The following is a 19,754-nucleotide window of genomic DNA, read 5'->3' as shown; positions in this document are numbered from 1 at the left end:
CAGTTCCAGTGCTCCACCTATCTTATTATATTAATTTTATTTAGCCTGCCTACATACATTATTTATTTTCTTTTGAACATCATCAATTCAAGTGTATCTCTTTCCCATATCTCTCATCATTGCTATTGCCTTATGTTGTCTACTCCTTGTCTCATTTTTGTTTTCTTTAGTGTGGTAGTAGATATGTGGGCTACCATGATGCCTAGGGGTCAGCGTAGGGTGATCATCTCTGAAATGTCTTTGATGTATGGTCACACTAAAACAACTACTGATGAATTTAAAGGATCCCATACCCACAATCAGCAGAATGAACGTATTATACAAAATACCCTGCAAGGACTGCAACAAACATTGGACAAACTGGCAGGAATCTAGCCACCAGGATACGTGAGCACAAAATAGCCATTAAAAGACATGACCAACTATCATTGGTATCCATACACACAGACAAAGAGGGACACCAGTCTGATTGGGACAATGCATCCATCCTGGGACAGGCCAAACAAAGACACGCACAGGAATTCCTAGAGGCCTGACATTCAAACCAGAACTGTATTAACAAACATATTGATTTGGACCCCATTAATCCAGCCTCTCACAAACAGAATTAGAAATGATATCACCCACCACAGCAAGCCAAGACACACAAACAGCAAACAGGGACAGAACACCAATTCACCGGAGGCTCGTTGATGATGTTACCTAGCATGGTGATGAAACGTCTGAAAACAAACCCACCAACTCAGCAAGCAAACAGACAAACTGAGTTATTTGTTACATTATGATTTGTGACACGTTGCTGTGTTCAAATTGGCTTTTTGCATTTTTGCATATGACCGCAGAGTTTACATGTCACAAATAATTCTTATTGTGTTTGACTGCCACTGCATACCCACTGCCTTACTTTAGAATTCTCATCTTATTTTTAACCATGGAATGCTGCTAAATTGTTTTATTCTGGCAGGATGGATCAGGAATTTTGCAGAAGACACAGTATGTCAGAGGTCAAGGATGAAAATGGCTCGGTGAAGACACTGTCAGCAGCAGCCCGAAGATCATTCTTCCGGCGAAATAAAAAACATAAACGGAATAACTCGAAAGATGGAAAGGAGATGTTGGCTCTTGATGCCATAAGCACTGATTCTATCCCTTTGTTGGAAGGTATTTTGACAATTTTTGTCAAGAGATGATTCTAGTTGATCAGCCAACTTCAGATGTTAATGATGGCTTATTTGCAATGTTAGTTATCTTATTGCCAAATGTATTAGGTGGAGTGAAATGCAACCTGCTTTAATTCACTGATCGGGACTTTGATCAGTAATTCCCAAGGTAAAAGATTATCGCAGGAGTCGCAAAGGATTCTTTATCTGATTGTTCTGATTTAATTACTAAATGCGGTTCTGGTTTGTCAATCATCTTTGCTGTTTTGGATTTTTAAAGCCAACTGTATGTTGAAACTTATTTTCATTGATAGATTGTGGAAGTCTGGCTTATCAAAGAGTGCAGAAAATAGAGTGCACCTCACCAAGGCCTGTGCTTATTTTTGGACCATTAGTGGATGCTGTGAAGGACATGTTAGTTAAAGATTCCTCTGGAAAATTCTGCAGATGTCCACTCGGTAAGTATAAATCTGCAGATTTACTTTAATTTCAAATATATAGTTGCAATTCTGTGGTTTCTTCAGAGGTTTATATGCATGTCAACAATTGTTTATGATTGCTGCCTGTGTTTCTCCTTTATGAAATTGTAGGATTAAAAAAAAAATCTTCTGAAAATAAGTATTTTATCTGCACTTTAAAATATTTCAAAGAATAGTTTTAGAAATATAATCATATGATATGGGAGCAGGAGTATGCTACTTGGCTCCTCAAATCTACTTTGTCATTCACTAAGGTAGTGACTGAACTGTTTACTCCACTTTCTCATGTACCGATGATAACCTTTCACCTCCTTGCTTATTGAGAATTGATCATCCTCTCCTACATAAATATTCAAGGGCTCTGCTTACAACCCCTTCCAAGGGAGAAAATTTCAAAGCCCATCAACCCTCTGCAGGGCAAAAGAATTCCTGTTAGCTCTCTGAAATGGTTTGCCCTTTATTTTGAAACAGTAACCCCTAATTCTGGGTTTTTCCAGTAGAGAAAACATCCTTTTCACACGTGCCCTGTTATGACCCCTCAGGATCTTGTGTCTCAATCATGTCACATTTTACTCTAACCTCCAGAAGATACAAGCCTCTCCTCAGAATGCAATCGTACATTTCTCCGCAGTATCTCTAAGCTATTTACATACTTCCTAAATTAGAATACTTGTACAATATGCAGCATCCCAAGTGTGATCTCACCAGTTCCCGGTAAAACTGAAGCACGGCTACATACTTCTGTATTCATTTCCTCTTGTATTAAACAATAACATTCTATTAGCTTTTCTGCGAGGGTTCCATTCCTGACAACCCTCGCAAATGATGAAATTTGAGAGTGCGGAGTTCGTTAAAGATCGGTGATTTTTTGCTAACGGATATCGATTTTCATTGTTACTTAATTTTTGACGCACCAAGGTGAATTTGTGACACATGATTTTGCGGATACAGAGGATTTACTGTACTTACTGCATACTAACCTTTTGTGATTCATTGCTGAAAATGTGTTGCTGGAAAAGCGCAGCAGGTCCAGGCAGCATCCAAGGAACAGGAGAATTGACATTTCGGGCATCAGCCCTTCTTCAGGAAAGGATGCTGCCTGACCTGCTGCGCTTTTCCAGCAACACATTTTCAGCTCTGATCTCCAGCATTTGCAGTCCTCACTTTCTCCTTTTGTGATTCATCCCCTAGAACAGTCAAATCCCACCCATCCCCACTTTGTAATGAGTAGTTGGTATTAGCCATTCAGATAAAATTGATGTGTTTGAAGACAGATACTCCACATTCTTATCTGTGTTTCTGTTTTTATGTTTAGAGGTTATGAAAGCTTCCCAGCAGGCCATTGAGCGAGGAGTTGCAGACTATCTCTTCATTGATTACAAGAGGAGGAGTGGCCATTTTGATGTCACAACTGTTGCCTCCATTAAAGAAATAACAGAGAAGGTGCCTCTCTCCCCTCAATTTCTGTGATTTATATTATTTGATAATTTCTACTTAAGGTTACCAATGCCAACTAATATTATCAGTTTAATCAAGTTAATTTAGAGCATTTCAAAAGTTGTAAGATTCCTTGGAATCTAGAGTGATCCTATTCTCAATGGTAAAGTTAAATGAATTCTAACGAAGACAGCATTATTCCTGCTTCATATCCTCGAGAGTCTAAAAAACCCTGCCTACGTAAGTTTATAGGAAAGTGTATAACCAGCAAATTGAAGGTAGGAAGAAAGATTTGAGAGGTTAGAGATGTTTCCTTAGAACAGAGGAGGCTGAAAAGTGAATTAATAATGGGATATAAAATAATGAACAATTTGGATCCAGTGGACAGGGAAAACCTGTTTCCCAAAGCAGAGAGGACGCAACAAATTTGAGGTGATTGGTAGAGGGTTTAAAGGAGACATGGGGGAAATCTTGTTCATCCAGAGGGTGGTGGGTATCTGGAATTCACTGCAAAACTTTGTAGATGAAGCGGAAACACTCAACAGGTTTATAAGGAATCTGGATCTGCACCTGCAGCTGTGTAACCTGCAAAGCTGCGGACCAGGTGCAGATAAGTGGGATTAGAATGGGCAGTTTGTGCCAGCACCAGCTGAATAAACTATGAGCTAAATGGCCTCAATCTGTGTTGTCACTTTTCTGTGGTTCTGTGGAAACCTACCTGTAGCATGCCTCCAGATCGATGCACAGAGGTTGATGTAACAGGGGAGGTGATGGCCTATGATAATATTGCTGGACTGTTAATCCAGAGGCCCAGGTAATGTTCTGGGGACCTGGGTTTGAATAGCACCACAGCAGATGATGGAATTTAAATGTTTTAAAAATCTAGAATGAAGAGTCTAATGATGACCATGAATCCACTGTTGATTGTTGGAAAAACCCATCTGGTTCGCTAAGGTCCTTTAGAGAAGGAGGCTGCTATCCGTATCTGGTCCAGCCTATATGTGACTCCAGACCCACAGCAATATGGTTGATTCTTAACTGTTAGGGTGGAGCAATAAATGCTGGCCTAGTCAGTGGTGATACCCTGATTCCATAAATGAAGTTTAAAAAAAACAATGTAATGGCATATTAGCTTTCTTGGTCATTGGTAGATCACATTTTACATATGAGTGTTTTTTTTCTAAATTGTGATACTGGACTCCTAGATACTAGCAGTATTTGCAAGGATTCCTCAGGAAAGCAGCGTTATTTATAACTAAATCAGCAGTGTTTACAAGCAAGCAAACACTGTCCTAGCAGAGGGTGAGTTTGAGATAAAGTTTAGCCACTTGTTAGAAATGCACTTGCCTTGATATAAATGAATATCAGAATATTCCTGACGACATGACATGTCAACATATGATGTGCGATGTTTGGCCATGTTGCCATACCAGCATTCTGATCCCTAAACTTTTCCATTTTGCAAATCTTACTTTTTTGTCAACTTTTCTTTACTCAATTTCTTGCTGACTTTTCTTTCCCATTTCAGACCATAATAGATAGAAGATGATTTGATCTTTGATATACTGAACAATTCCTGTTCAATACACAATCCCTGATCGAGAACTGACACCAGTGCAAATAGTAGTTCATTATAAAATGTAACGAGCTGCCATTAAGTTTGCCTTTCTTAACTTTTAAATTTTATTTATAGGACAGCCACTGTTTACTTGATATTGCACCACATGCCATTGAGCGTCTGCACCGAATACACATCTATCCAATCGTTATATTCATACGGTACAAAAACTTGAAACAAATCAAGTGAGTGGATTCAATTCATTAAAATGAATAAGTAGCTTTTCTTTGTTGATCTGTAATATGATTGTATACAGAATAGCATGTGCTATCAATAATCAGTTGCTGTTGAAGAATGTATAAGTTCAAAATTATACAGAGCTAACAAAAACATGATATGAATCAAAATGAAGGTGTATGTACACATTTCTATGGTTGCGCAATGTGTATTCTTCTGGTGTTTAACGTATGTCAGTTTTAGATTCTACATAATAATCTCTTAAATGATAATGCAATCTGTTTTGTGTCTATATGTTTTCTTTATAATGTAAATGATGCAAAGCAGGAGAACCATGAGACACTCAGCTGGTCAGGCAACATCAGTTCTGATGAAAGGTCATTTGACATGCCTCAGTAACTTCACAAATGTTTCCTGACCTGAGTATTTCCAACATTTTCTATTCATAACACAAAATATTGTGCCATTTGCTATTGTTTTTATTGAACAAAGTATAGCATAGAAAATTACAAAAGCTATTGAAATATTTAATGTATTTAATGGAGACACCAATAACTTGTTTATTTGAATGCACATACCTCCTAGACCTTTTTAAAAATGCCATTACACTGGTTTTAGCAAATTCTAATAGTTGTACTGTATCGCCAGAGAGCAAAAGGATCCAGTGTTTCTGCGGGACAAAGGTACACAAAAAAAACATTCCAAGGAACAGTTTGAGGCTGCTCAGAAGATTGAACAGGAGTATACCAAGTTTTTCACAGGTAAGGATCCGTTTGTGTTAGACTGCAAGTCTTAATCTTGACTTACAGTTCACATTTTAACCTTCACTTTGAAGGGAAGAGGTTTATTTAAATGCAAGATTACTGATTTGTTCATTTTTATTGGACAATCATCAGTGCTCTAGCAGCTGATCTCCAGTATCAACGAATCTTTACATAAGAACATAAGTAAGAGAAGACCATTCAGTCCCTCAAAATCACCCTGCCATTCAACAGTATCACAGCTGATTTGCTGCAGCCCCCAATTCCTCTTTAGTATCAGTTTAGCACAGCCATCAACTCCCGTACATTTCAAAAATCTATCAACCCCTTTTTAAATAACCTCAGTGATCACAATTGTCTGATTTCGAGAATTCACCCCAGGAGAAAAAATTCCTTTGCATGTCAGTTTTACAGGTCATTCTCTAACTATGTCTCCTTGCCCAAGATATTCCCCCCAACCCCCCCAACTGATGTAGTTAATCCATTATCAAGGAATCTTTACATTAGAACCTCAGAAAAGATGCATTTCAATCACAAGATTACCCAGATCTTTCTGTGCAGCACTTTCTCAGAGCCTCTCTCAATTTAATTGATAATCGTATACTTTGAGTCTTCCAACCAGCTACACAGCATGATCCCACACTTGCCCCTTAATCACCATCTGCAAGCTTTTGCCCACTCACTCAACCTATCTATATCCCCTGCAAATTCCTTTGCCCCCCTTCGCAATGTGCCCTTCCACCTATTTTTGTATCATCAAATTTGGATGTGTTATAGTCTGCTATCACCTACATTTTCACCCAAATCATTTATTTCAATGACAAACAAAAATATAGACAGTAAATAATTGGGACACTTTGATATTTAACAAGATTCTGTCAAAGATCTTAGAGAAATCAACTAAACTGAGGCAGCAATGATTCTGCTGTCAAGAGAGTTATACCATGGTGTGATCTTTGTGGCACTCTACTAGTTACGTCTTTCCAACCTCAAAAAGACCAATTAATCTCAATTCACTGTTTCATGTATGTTAATCAATCCTGAATCTATGCACTTACATTACCCCAAAAACCATGATCTCCTTTTTTGTGCAAGTAACCTGCAAACTGTAGACCTGTGGGCCTGACGTTGCTATTGGGTAAGTTATTGGAGGTGATTCTGAAAGAAAGGATTTACAAGCATTTGGAGAGGCAAGGACTGATTAAGGATAGTCAGCGTGGCTTTGTGCGAGAGAAATTGTGTCTCATAAACTTGATTGAGCTTTTTGAGGAAGGAACCAAAATGATTGATGAGGGCAGAGTGGACGTTGTTTACATGACTTTAGTAAAGCCTTTGATAGGGTTCCGCATGGTAGACTAATTATTACAGTTAGATCACATGGGATTCAAGGAGAGCTTGGGTTAAGCCCAAAACATCGACTCTCTTGCTCCTCAGATACTACCTGACCTGCTGTGCTTTTTCCAGTGCCACACTTTATCAACTGTTAAGGGAGAGCTTTCCATTTGGTTACAAAATTGGCTTGACGGTAGGAAACAGAGAGTGGTGGTGAAGGATTGTTTTTCAAACTGGTGGCCTGTGACCAGTGGTGTTCCACAGGGTCCATTTTTGTTGTCATTGAAATAAATTATTTGGGTGGGAATTTAAGAGACACAGTTAGTAAGTTTGCGGTGACACCAAAATCGGTGGTATAATGTGCAGTGAAGAAGGTTATCTAAGATAATTAAAAGATTTTGATTAATAAGACCGAAGAGTGGCAGATGGAGTCTAATTTGGATAAATGTGAGGTATGCTATTTTGGTAAAACAAACAAGGGCGGACTTACACAGTTAATGGTAGGGCCCTGGGTAGTCTTGTAGAACAGAGACACTCAGTGGTTCAGGTATATTAGTATTTGAAATTTACCTCATAAGTAGACAGACCGGTTAAGAAGGCGTTTAATATTCTTGCCTTCATTATTCATACCTTTGATTATCAGGATTGGGATGTTATGTTAAGTTTGTACAGGACATTAGTGAGGCCTCTTCTGAACAACTTGTATAGTTCTGATCGCCCTGCTGTAGGACGGATATTAATAAATTGAAGAGGGTCCAGAAAAGATTTACCAGGAGGGTTCGAGTTATAAAAAGAGGCTGGATACGCTGTGACGTTTTTTGTTGCGAGTGTAGGAGATTGAGGGGTGACCTTGTATAGGTTTATAAAATCAAGAGGAACATAGATAAGGTGAATTGCAAAGGTCTCTTCTATAGAGTGGAGTTCAAAATTATGGGGCATATTTTTAAGGTGAGAGGAGAAAGATGTAAAAAGGACACGGGACAACATTTTACACTGAGAGTGGTTTGTATATGGAATGAACTGCCAGAGGAAGTGTTGGTAGCAAGTACGGTTACAACACGGAAAAGACATTTGGTTAAGTTAATGAATAGGAAGGATTTGGAGGTAAATGGGCCAAATGCAGTCAAGTGGCACTATTTTGGTTTGAGAACATGGTCAGCATGGACTAGTTGGACTGAGGCGTCTGTTTCCTTGCTATATCACTCTATGACTCTGTGGCATCTTCTGAAATGCCTCAGGGAAATCTAAATGCACTACATCTACTAGTTCTCCTTTATCAACTCTGCTTGTTTTATCCTCAAAGAACATTGGCAAATGTTCACTCTATTTGATTGTGTCGAGTTTTTCTAAATGTTCAGTTTACTCAATGGACTCCACAGCAGCTGTTAAGTGACCTGGCTTGGAGTTTCCTGCTTTCTGTTTCCCTCCTCCTTGAACAGGGTTGTCACGTTAGCAGTTTTCCACTCTGCTGGGACCCTCCCATAATTCAGTGAGTTCGGGAATTGGTCCTGGTGACTTGAATGCTCTTAGTTTCATTAGCTTGATCCTTATGATAGAGACTGTTACAAGATCTTTCCTCATATTAACACCTTGCTCATCTGTTATCTTTGGGATGTTGATAGTGTTCTCCACCATAAAGACCAACGCAAAATATTGGTTCAAATTATTTGCCATTTCCTTGTTCTTTATCATTGGTTCCCCAGTTGCATCCTCGAAGGGATTCACTTACTTTAGCGACCGTTTTTTCCCCCTTTTATGTGCCCATAGAAGCTCTGGTTATTTGATTTTCTATTTCTTTCCAGTTTACTTTCATGATCAGTTTTTTCCCTCATTATTACTTTATCGTTCATTCTTCATTGGTTCCTTAAAGTTCCGATCTGTAGGCCTACCACTAGTTTTTACCACTTTCTATGCCGTAGCTTTTGATTAGATACTCTCCATTGACCATCTTTCTTAACCAGTATGATCATCAGTACGATTTTTAGCAAAACACAAATACCTGTTGGAACATTGATCAATCTCATTTAATTCATGCATGAAGAAGTGTCCTGTATGATTAAAATATAATGGCATAAAATATAACTTCAGTTTAGGAATATAAATAAATTAGAAGCGGAAGTGAGCTTTTCCCTATGGGTCTGAAATATCATGGCTAATCAATTCCCATCTCCAATTTCCCTTCCCTAACAGCAATCTATCTACCTCTGTCTTAAAAACCTTCAATTACCTGTCTCCATTACCTTCTAACATCTCACAACTTCTCTGAGAGAAAAAAAATCTCCTCATCTTTGTCTGAAAAGGATGGTCCCTAACTTTTAAACAGAGTCCACTAGTTCTCGACTCATTCACAAGAGGACAGACGCTCTCCATATGCACTTTGTTAAGATTATTGAGCATCTTATGTATTTCATTCAAGTCATCCTTTCTCCTTCTAAATTCCAGTGGAAACAAGCTCAGCCTGTACAACCTTTTCTCATTCAACAGCGCAGGTACAATGTCTGTTCATGTCCAAAATCTCTTTAGAATTCCAATATTGAATTAGAGGACCCCAAGTGAGATTAGGTATTTAGATGGTTGAACAACTGGTTTGTGATGCAGAGTGATGCCAACAGCATAGATTCAGTTCCCGCACTGGCTGAGATTACCATGGAGGACCCACCTTCTCAACCTTACCAGAGGCATCGTCACCCTCCGGTTAAACTCATCACTAGTCTTCCCCCTCTAATGAGAGAGCAGCTCTTTGATCCTCTAGGATTTTGCCTTTTTACTTTGTAATTATTGCATTTTTGTAAATATGACCAAGTCCCCTTTTTGTTAATCTCTATCGACATTTGATCTCAATTCTGACTACCAGTCACTTCTGCTGTTTGTCCATTTTGTCTTTTTAAGTCCTTTTTTAAAACTTGCTGGTAAATTGTCAGCCACTCTATACGTGACAAAATCTAAAATTAAGGTTAATCCTTAACAAATAAATCAATTAATAGAAAATCTATCTAGCATCATTGTCATAGGACAAACTATTGTTTCTGGAAAGATTAAATAAAATGATGATAAATTTTATTAAAAGTCAGTGCATTGCAAAAGCAGATCAAATTATCCAAACTTAGAAAATCTCTATTTATCTTGTTTCAGTATTCAAACATGATTGAAATTAAGGACATTAGAGATCATGTAGGTGCTGTAAATGAACAGAAAGAAAAGCAAGTGAAATATCCACTCCTCACAAAGAATCATTAGAAAATCTAAGGCCCTCTAGCCTGTCAGTTTTATGTTGCATTTAGTGCTCATCTTTATTTAAGCTCCTTAACATAGATTCATGCACCAGCTTAACTTCTGCTTGTGGTGTGCTGCATTTCAAGGTTTGAAATTAAGTTCTAAAACATTTAAATGTTATTGATTTTGTTTCACTTTTGTTTTTTTGTTGCTCTTCCAAGAGCACTTATGACTCACTGGCTACTTTTTGTGTGCTAACAATATAATAACACTAGATGGCAGTGTCCATCACTCTACTGCAAATTTCCAACTACAGTACAGAGGAACCTCGATTATTCCAACGAGAAGAGTGGGCACTATTTCATTCAGATAATTGATTATTCGGTTAATTGATTCAATGCCTCTCCTCTGGGGCTCTGAATTTTCCAAAGTTTCCTTTTCCTTCACTCTGCCTGCCTTGCTCCCTCTCTCTGTCTCAGGGTTTGTTTCTGAGCAGATGCAAACTTGTGTGTAAGGGACCTGCAGCATTGCTGAAGCCACTCTATGCCCCCACCCCACCCCCATAAGTTCATGGAATTGAGGAAGCGAGCACTTGCTAATGTCTGCTCCCCATTCAGGAGACTAAGCACCAGCACATTGCACGCATGAGCAACCCCACCCCCCGTGGGCCCCAACCTACGCCAACTCAGACCAGCCCTGCCACCATCTGAACCCCCACACCCCATCCACACCCACCCCCCCTTCCCTTCAGGGGCAGCCAGATGGGACATGATCAGGAAGACTGGTACTGCCTTTGGGGGAATGAGTCTCCAAATAGTGCGCGCACAACTTTTTCTCAGGTTCCACCTTTGCTCTGTACAGAAAAATGTTGAAGAGATTATCTGGGGAAGAGGGGTTTAGGCTACATCCCTGTGTAGAACTCCAGAGAAAAGTGTGGGAGGGGTAAGAGAGAGGACGACCTGTCAGTCATTTGGAGATGGTACTTGGGCTCCCATCTTTGTCCAGGACTGTTCTCGGCAGCATTTCAGTAAGCTGAGTTCATTTTTAATCAATGTAAACAAAAGACGCGATCAAGCTTGGAAAAGTGTCTCTGATGTAATGTTTCTATCGGGACCTCGCGATCTCCTTCGGATAATCTGGTATTCGGATAATCAAGGTTCCCCTGCAGACAACTCCAGAATATCTATCTTGATTCTAAAAATGCCTTTGAGATTTAGATTGACTGCAGGTATTAGATATTGCCTTTATAAATATTGAATGAAGACAATATGAACAATTTAATTAGTAATGGTTCATGTTGGTTTCAGTGGTTAAAAAGGCAAAGAGAGCTATATTAACTTGTGGATTAAGTTTAATATTTTATGCACAATTGTACAATTCATTGTACTGTAATATTGAAAGTAATTTCAACATTCACACCCTCCATCATTTAATGCATATGATATACGCACTGCAGTGACACATTAAGCCTCCTTTTATAGCACCGTCCAACCCACAGCCTCTACTACCCAGAAGAACGAGGGCAGCAGATACATGGGCACACCAGCGCCTCCAAATACCCTTCCATGCCACTCACCATCCTGATATGAAACAGTATTGCCATTCCTTCACAGTCGCTAGGTCAAAATCTGGAAATCCTGAACAGCACAGTGGGTGTCTGACACGCCAAAAGCTGATTTTTCAAGAAGGAAGGATCTCTTTCTCCAGGAAAATTAGGGAAGAGCCATTAATTGTTGAACAGCAACACCCACAAACCCTTGATTATTTTTTAAATTACACTGGACAAGCATGATGTGGTTTACTGTGCTTAACTTATGAACAATTCAATGCAATGGAGAGAATTAAATCTATTCTCAAGCAGCATATCATGGTATATTGATACTACAGCACTTCCCAAGAAGGCTTTCACGTTCTAATTTTCCAAGTTTTCATCTGTAGCAATAAACTCTCATTGAAATATCTTTGCTCTGCCTGAAACTGTTTTAACAGGTTTAATGCATTTTTTTGCCTTTCTTTTAGGAGAGGCATTAGCCTTGTCGTATTATCACTAGACTGAATTGAATTGAATTTATTGTCACGTGTACCGAGGCACAGTGAAAAGCTTCGTCTTGCAATACAGGCAGATCACAGAGTTAAACATCATAGAGAAGTAAATAACCGGTAAACAGTAGCAAAAACAAAAATACAGGTGCAGGCGAATGTTAAGACTTTGAGAGTCCATTCAGTATTCTAACAACAGCACGGTAGAAACTGTTTCAAAACCGGCTGGTGTGTGTATTCAGGCTTCCGAACCTTCTGCACAATGGTAGAGGTTGTAGGAAAACATTGCCAGGGTGGGATGGATCTTTGAGAATGCTGGCAGCCTTTCCTTGACAGTGGGCCTGGTCGATGGATTCCATAGATGGGAGGTTGGCCTTTGTGATTGTCCAGGCCGAGTTCACCACCCTCTGTAACAGTCTCCAATCTTGAATGGTACAGTTGCCATACCAGGTAGTGATACATCCAGACAGAATGATCTCGATGGCACACCTATAAAAGTTGATGAGAGTATTTGCTGTCATGCCAAATTTTCTCAGCTGCCTGAGGAAGAAGAGACGTTGTTGGCCCTTTGTAATCAGTGCATCCACATGAAGAGTCCACATGACCACTCCCAGGAGCTTGACACTCTCCACTCGTTCCACCTCTGTGAATTTTAATGTTTAGGGGGCATGAGTAACATGCCACCGAAAGTCAATAATGCGTTCATTGGTTTTCGGCATTGAGAGAAAGATTGTTCTCAGTGCATCAATTTTCCAGGTCCTCCATCTCCCGTCTGTTGTCTGTTTCGTCGCCACCTGAGATTCAACCGACTATGGTGGTGTCATGAGTGAACTTGTAATTGGCATTAGTCTGGTATTTGGCGATGCAGTCATGGGTATACAGTGAGTACACACCCTTGGGGGGGGGCTTCAGTGTTGAGTATTGGTGACGATGAAATATTGTCCCCAGTCTTCACTGATTGTGACCTGTGGGTCAGGAAATGAGGATCCAGTTGAAGAGAGTGGGGCTTAGTCAGAGATGACTGAGTTTAGTAATCAGTCTCCCAGAGATGCAGGTAATGTTCTGGGGACCCGGGTTCAAATCCCACCATGGCAGATGGTGTAGTTTAATTCCAATAAAAATCTGGAATTAAGAGTCAGATGATGGTCATGAAACCATTGCTGATTGTCAGGAGCAACTCATCTGGTTCACTCATGCCCTTAGAGAAGGAAACTGCTGTACTTACCTGGTCTGGTCTACATGTGAATCAGACCCACAGCAACATGGTTGACTCTTAACTGGGTAAGTAGGGATGGACAATTAATGAACTCCTGCACCACATGAATGAATGTTTTAGAAAGAAGATCTGAAAGTGTATGAATATTCTGTAAATATGCTGTCTGTCATGTAAACAGCATATATTCAATATTGTTAAAACCCTGTAGATATAGGAAATCCAGTGATTTTCCCACATATCTGATGAATTAAAATGGGTAGGTTCAAGGCTCACCTTGGGATGCCTGAACTGGTGGGTGTATTAAAATGAAAAATAAATTAGCATAAGAATTGGAATAAATTATTGCATATTATTTGCACTCATAAATTTTACTTTGTTCTTTGCTTTTCCAGGAGCAAAATAATTTAAATAACAAATGAAGCATAACTCACGTGACTAGCGTTCCATAAGTAGGGTCATTTTTAGCACCAGCTAATAAATGAAGTATGCAATATATTAGTAAAAACATTACAGCAGGTGCTGGAAATCAGAAGCAAAATAAACAGGTCAAATAGATTGCTTCCTATTCCACTAAACCACCTTGTGGTCATACTAACATTTCCATCCTTGGCCTACTACTGTACATTAGTGCAATTCAACACCAGCTGCAGGAACAAGGCTTCATTTTCTACTTGGGCACTTTACAACCTACAGGACTCACTATTGAGTTCCACAACTTCACAATATGACCTCTGTTTTCCATTTCTGTTATATCCCTCACTGTCCTTCGGCTGTGTATTGTTAGCTTTCCTCTCAGTAGATCCAACCCATTTTCTCTCTCTTGCAGCTATTTTACGTATCCACCTACTTTACTACCACTGTCACTGCTTTTGTTGTTTCCTCTGGGCAACCTCACAATCTGGGAGAAAGTGAGGACTACAGATCCTGGAGATCTGAGTCAGTGTGTGGTGCTGAAAAAGCATAGCAGGTCAGGCAGCTTCCAAGGAGCAGGAGAGTCAACGTTTCGAGCATAAGCATCAGTTTTCCTGATGCTCAAAGCGTTGACTTCCCTGCTCCTCGAATGGTTGTGAAGGGGTTGGGGTAAACAACAGGTGGGGATAGAGCCCAAAGAGAGAGAAGAACAAAAAATGAAGTTGTTGGAAAAGCTCAGCAGATCTGCAGGTTCTGTGAAGCAAAAGCATTGTGAAGAGAAACTCCGTTCTGAGGAAGGGTTACTGGACCTGAAATATTAACTCTGACTTCTCTTCACAGATGCTACCAGATCTGCTGAGCTCTCCCCGCATCTTCTGGCTTTTGTTTCTCTTTCACAGTATGCATAGTTCTTTCAGTTTTATGAGTGAGAAGAACAGTTGGACAGACAAGGGAGTGGATAACGATCTGACTAGGAGACTGAATAGCTGTTAATTGAGACTGTTAGTAGCTAGCATTAGTTGATGTGTAATGGCAGACTGAGATAAGAAAACCTGGTGTGTGGGTAGGAGCTCGGACATGGGAGAGTTCAGGCCCTAAAATTATTGAACTAGCTATTCAGTTGGGAGGGCTGCAGGGTACCCAAGCAGAAGATGAGGTATTGTTCTTCTAGCTTGCACTGAGAATTGATGGAGCACTGCAGCAAGCCTGAAATAGAGTTGTTGGCCAGAGAGCAGGGTAGTGTGTTAAAGTTGCAGGCAGCTGGAAGCTCAGGCTCTTTTTTTTGCGGGCAGAATGTAGTTTGTTCTGCGAAGCAGTCACCCAGTTTATTTCTTGTTTCCCCAATGTAGAGGAGACCACATTGTGAGCAGCGAATGCCGTAGACTACATGGTGGGAAGTGCAGGGAAAGTGGTGTATGTTTGGGCCCTTGGACACTGAGGAAGGAGGAGGTAAATGGGTCGTGATACAGATTCGGTAGTTGCAGAGGAAGGTGCCATTGGGCTGTCGTGTGGTGTTGGGAGTCGAGGAAGAGTGGACCAGGGTGTCCCAGGGGGAATGGTCCCTGCGGAAGGTGGTCAAGGGAGGGAAGGGGAATATGTGTCAGGTGGTGGCATCTCGCTGGAGATGGCAGAAATGGCAGCATCGTCTGGATGTAGACGTTGATGGGATGGTAGGTACGGACAAGTGGAACCCTATCACTGTTGCAGGAGGGAAGAAAGGGGGTGGGGGCAGAGGTGCGGGAGCTGGGTCAGGCCTGGTTGAGGACCCTGGAGAACGGTCCTGGGGAATCCTCGGTTGAGGATGAAGGTGGGCAATTCGAAGGCACCCTTGTCAAAGTTGGCATCAATGAAACATATGCAACAGAGACTGGGAAAATGGAATGGAGTGCAAGGATGTATGGTCCAGGTAGCTGTGGGGTCAGTGGGTTTATAGTGAATATTAGTGGCCAGTCTATCCCCAAAAAAGGAAACAGAAGGAAGGAGTCAGAAATAGACCAGGTTAAAGTGAGGGCATGGAGAAAACTGGAAGTGAAATTGATAAACCTGTCCAATTCCGGATGAGAGAGGGATGAGAGAGGGAAGCAGCACCAATGGTATCGTATATCGGAGAAAGGATTGTGACTGGAATAGGACTGGACCAAAGATTGTTCCCACAAAGAGAGAGGCATAACTGAGGCCCATGAGGGTACCCATGATCAACTCTCTGACCTGAAGAAAATGAGAGAAGATAAGAGTGAAGTTGTTGAGGATGAGGATGAGATTGGCCAAGTGGAAGGAAGTGGTGGGGAGGGAACAGGTCAGACCTTTCCTCCAGGAAAAATAATTTTCTGGTCTGCACTGTCTCATGTCCTAGCCCCCTACCAGGCCTAGTCAATCTGCCATTCCACTTATTGTTAGCCACTAACAGTCTCCAGATGTTTGCCCTCTTAGCCAGATTGTTATTTATTCCCATGTCTGTTCAATTGTTCTTCTCTCTCTTTGGACTATATTCCCACTTCCATTTACGTTGTAACCCCTCCCCCCAACTCTATCTTCTGCAATATAGACCAATATTTTCCTAACTACCCTCAGTTCTGAGGAAGGGTTGCCGGACCTGAAATGTTAAGCCTGATTTCTCAACAGTTAGATTGTAAGATTGACTGAAAATAGTGGCCGATTCCTACATGGTGAAAGGCCACATGAGTAAGGCAACATACCAGATGCCTCACCAGTGAATCATTGCATTTGGAAGACAAGCAAAAGTAGGAGAATGTTGCAGTTTTAAATGATTTTGCTTTTAAATACATGCTATATTGATGTACTTATCATTTTATTTTTAGGAATATTGTTTTCCATTGCATCATTTACTTTCCATTGTTACATCCCTTTCAATATCAATATAGAACAGGGAAGATGTCCTCACATGGCACAAAGATGTGTAATATTGATGAGTGATAGGCAGAATTATAATACCCTAATCAAAAGTAAAGGCTTGGAACGTTTTATATTTGTGATTGTGAATGGAAATTCTAGCCTGTCATTGGTTTGCACTTTTTGATATCAAAGAAACCTTACAAAATGACAGTCACTTACTAATTATTAATCATCTCTGTCTCTTTGCAGGTATTGTCCAGGGCGGCAGCCTGCCCTACATTTGCACTCAGATCATGACAATTGTTGATCAAGAACAAAACAAAGTCTTGTGGATTCCAGCTGGAACACTCTAGGATCACATTTGAGCAGCTCAAACTTCCTTTGCCATAAAGGTGTGAAACCTGACAATTGCCGTATTGAGTACACAATCTGAAGATTGCAAATTACACAGAACAGGCAATGTACTTATAGTGAACAGAAAATGAATCTCATTCTGAGGGTGTTGGGTCAAACCTTTTTAAATACACATTGACCTGGCATCTGCTGTACTCTGGCATTGTTACAAAAATACCCTTCAAATTGGATATATTCAGGACTGATTTTAAAATATTTTATTCTACCTTCTTTCTCCACTCCCCCAAATAAAATTTGAAATAAAAGTGATGCTGCAACTAAAACTTAGAACACACGTTTACAAGTAATATTTCCTGAGTATTTGTTTTAAATGTTTACTTGAATGTTTATATCCTTATCTCTTATTCTTTGTATTTTGGATAAGACAACTCTTCTGAATGGGGTGAAGTTTGTGCATGCATACAGGCGTGCTTAGCTGGTTACATGCTCGCGTCCTGTGATTCTACTGGCAGATTAAACCTAATAAAATTGGTACAGAGTGATCATGTATGTGGGAAAAGATATTGTGATTGGTACTGTTTGGAGTGGACTATGAACTTTTGTGCACTCCTTTAAAGGGCAGACCACTGCATTTTTGTTTTTGTCTGTTGAAAATATATTTTTCTGCATGGATCTTGATATTTAAGCAGTATAATGTTATCTGATCATATTGTATAAACTAATACCTTAATTGTTGGGCCTAATGATATGTAGCAAGGGGTAAAGAGCTATTAGCTAGGCCTGGCATGCTGATATGACACTTTCTAAAAGCTGTATATATTGAAGAAACTCATCTTGGTGCAATTTTGCAGTATATGTTGAGCTTTTTTTTAATTCAGAGTGTGTAGCAGTCAGATTTATTTAACTTTGAAACACTATTTCCCTTGCTTGGAGATTTTGTCGAAGTAAATGTAGTTTTGAGGCACAGTAAGTAATTGTAGAGTTGCCACTGTCTGGAAATTGGTCATTGAATCTGCAATGCAATGTCTCTGTTCTGTTGTCCACCCCCAACCCCCACTCCTGTCCCCAATATATTGTGCCAAATTGTCAACATTAATATCATCTTTTCACATTGCACTTGTGAATCCTGTATGCCTAATACAGGATAATTGCTTTTGGTCCTCCAGTTTGTGTCATTTTTAAGTGTAGTTTCCTCCTGTACCTACAGTCTTCAATGTATAAAGAAACACAAGACTGTTCCTTACATTTCATGAATTGCCTGGTGCATGAGAGCTTTTCATACATTCAATGAAACTGCTAATTTTTTGAATTCTATAGTAAAAAGGGATATTTTTAAAGAACAAAAGGTTGTTTGACATTTTAACAACTTGATTTTTTTTTTAAAAAACACTTTTTAAATTAGAATTAGCGCCAGAAGTAGCATTGGGCAAGGTTTTCACTTGACTTCACATACTGCAGGTATGTAGAGCAATTCAATTACTTCTATAACAGGTTGATCTAGCAATGAGGAAGTTTCCCTTTTACATTCAAAGTGCCCAATCATACTGTTGGATTTTTCATTTTGGCTCAACATGTAAATCCAACTGATCCAGTGACTTGATCCCTACGCACCACCTGCCAGTGTAAGTTGTTGAAGGCACAGTCAGAGTGTGACAGAAATGGTACAGAGCAAACAGGGACTGATGTTTTTTTTCTGTGCTGAAAAAAGAATGTTACTTTGTATCAAATGTAAAGCAATTGATTAGTACAAGAATAAAGGTCAATTTCTGATATCCAACATGTGTTTTTGTTCCAACTATCCATTGTGTTTGAAATTAACTTGGTGAAATCTAGATAAGCAGCTTGAGTTTAGAAATGTATATTTTTTCCTAATTTGATTGATATGGTTTCATCCGAGGTACTAGAGACTGCTATCCAGCTTCTCAAGTCTGTTCTGCCATTCTGTTAGATCATGGCTCATCTACTCCTGAATCCTGAAGAAGGGCTTATGCCCGAAATGTCGATTCTCCTGTTCCTTGGAAGCTGCCTGACCTGCTGCGCTTTTTTCAGCAACACGTTTTCAGCATTATTTCCTTGCAGACTAAACAAAATTCAAAAAGGACAATAAATCAGAACTAGAAATTTATAGCCTGCTTAGCTTGAGCTGATGAGAGTAAAATCCCTGACGAGATCATTAGAATTTTTTTTTCATTCTCAGGATGAAGACAGCATGAGAGAGGCTGGTAGATCTAGTCTTTAACAAACAGTTATACCAAAGATATGTAGAATTTAAGACTTCAGCATATTCATACGCAATATTTCATTGTAAAGGTTAGCTAATTGAACACAAACATATGATGTAATGCTGATCAATCTTTGTTACCTCAAACAGAGTGAACCTAACAAAAGAAAACTTGCTTTTTGTGACTTTGTCACAATGAAAAAAATGCAGTCTCATCAATGTGAGCATCACACCATAAAGTCTAGAAAAATCAAACCGTTAAACCAACAGTGACAAGAAACATCAAATCTTCACTATTAGCCCTATATTGTTTTAATACTTAACTCTTTTTTTTCTCTGTAGTAGGACCATGTTTCACTAAGTGTCAACTTGCTGAGTAAACACCAAATAGAAGGCGAGGAGGAAACTTCAGAAAATGACTGTGTATCTCCCCCTTTCTCTCAGCATGTCTCAGAATCTGATAGAGCTTCCAAATATCAGTA

At 39.7% G+C, this 19,754-nt stretch overlaps 1 protein-coding gene across 18 annotated transcripts in view; it reads left to right on the top strand.

The window, feature by feature from the left end:
- Positions 1-18,828, top strand: part of LOC140484687 (disks large homolog 5-like) — a 195,897-nt gene extending 177,069 nt beyond the window's left edge. For all 18 annotated transcript variants that reach the window (XM_072583340.1, XM_072583339.1, XM_072583336.1 and 15 more), the window contains 6 exons: positions 965-1,161; positions 1,475-1,618; positions 2,955-3,082; positions 4,770-4,879; positions 5,520-5,632; positions 16,947-18,828. In XM_072583340.1, the coding sequence (XP_072439441.1) occupies positions 965-1,161; positions 1,475-1,618; positions 2,955-3,082; positions 4,770-4,879; positions 5,520-5,632; positions 16,947-17,050 (796 nt within the window). In that variant the 3' untranslated portion in view covers positions 17,051-18,828. The remainder of the gene's footprint in view (positions 1-964; positions 1,162-1,474; positions 1,619-2,954; positions 3,083-4,769; positions 4,880-5,519; positions 5,633-16,946) is intronic.
- The last annotated feature ends 926 nt before the right edge of the window (positions 18,829-19,754 follow it).

Source organism: Chiloscyllium punctatum, chromosome 13 (genome assembly GCF_047496795.1).
Source record: "Chiloscyllium punctatum isolate Juve2018m chromosome 13, sChiPun1.3, whole genome shotgun sequence".
Taxonomy (NCBI): Eukaryota; Metazoa; Chordata; class Chondrichthyes; order Orectolobiformes; family Hemiscylliidae; genus Chiloscyllium; species Chiloscyllium punctatum.
The sequence above is the reverse complement of the archived record's forward strand: the minus strand, read 5'-3'. Positions and strand labels throughout refer to the sequence as shown.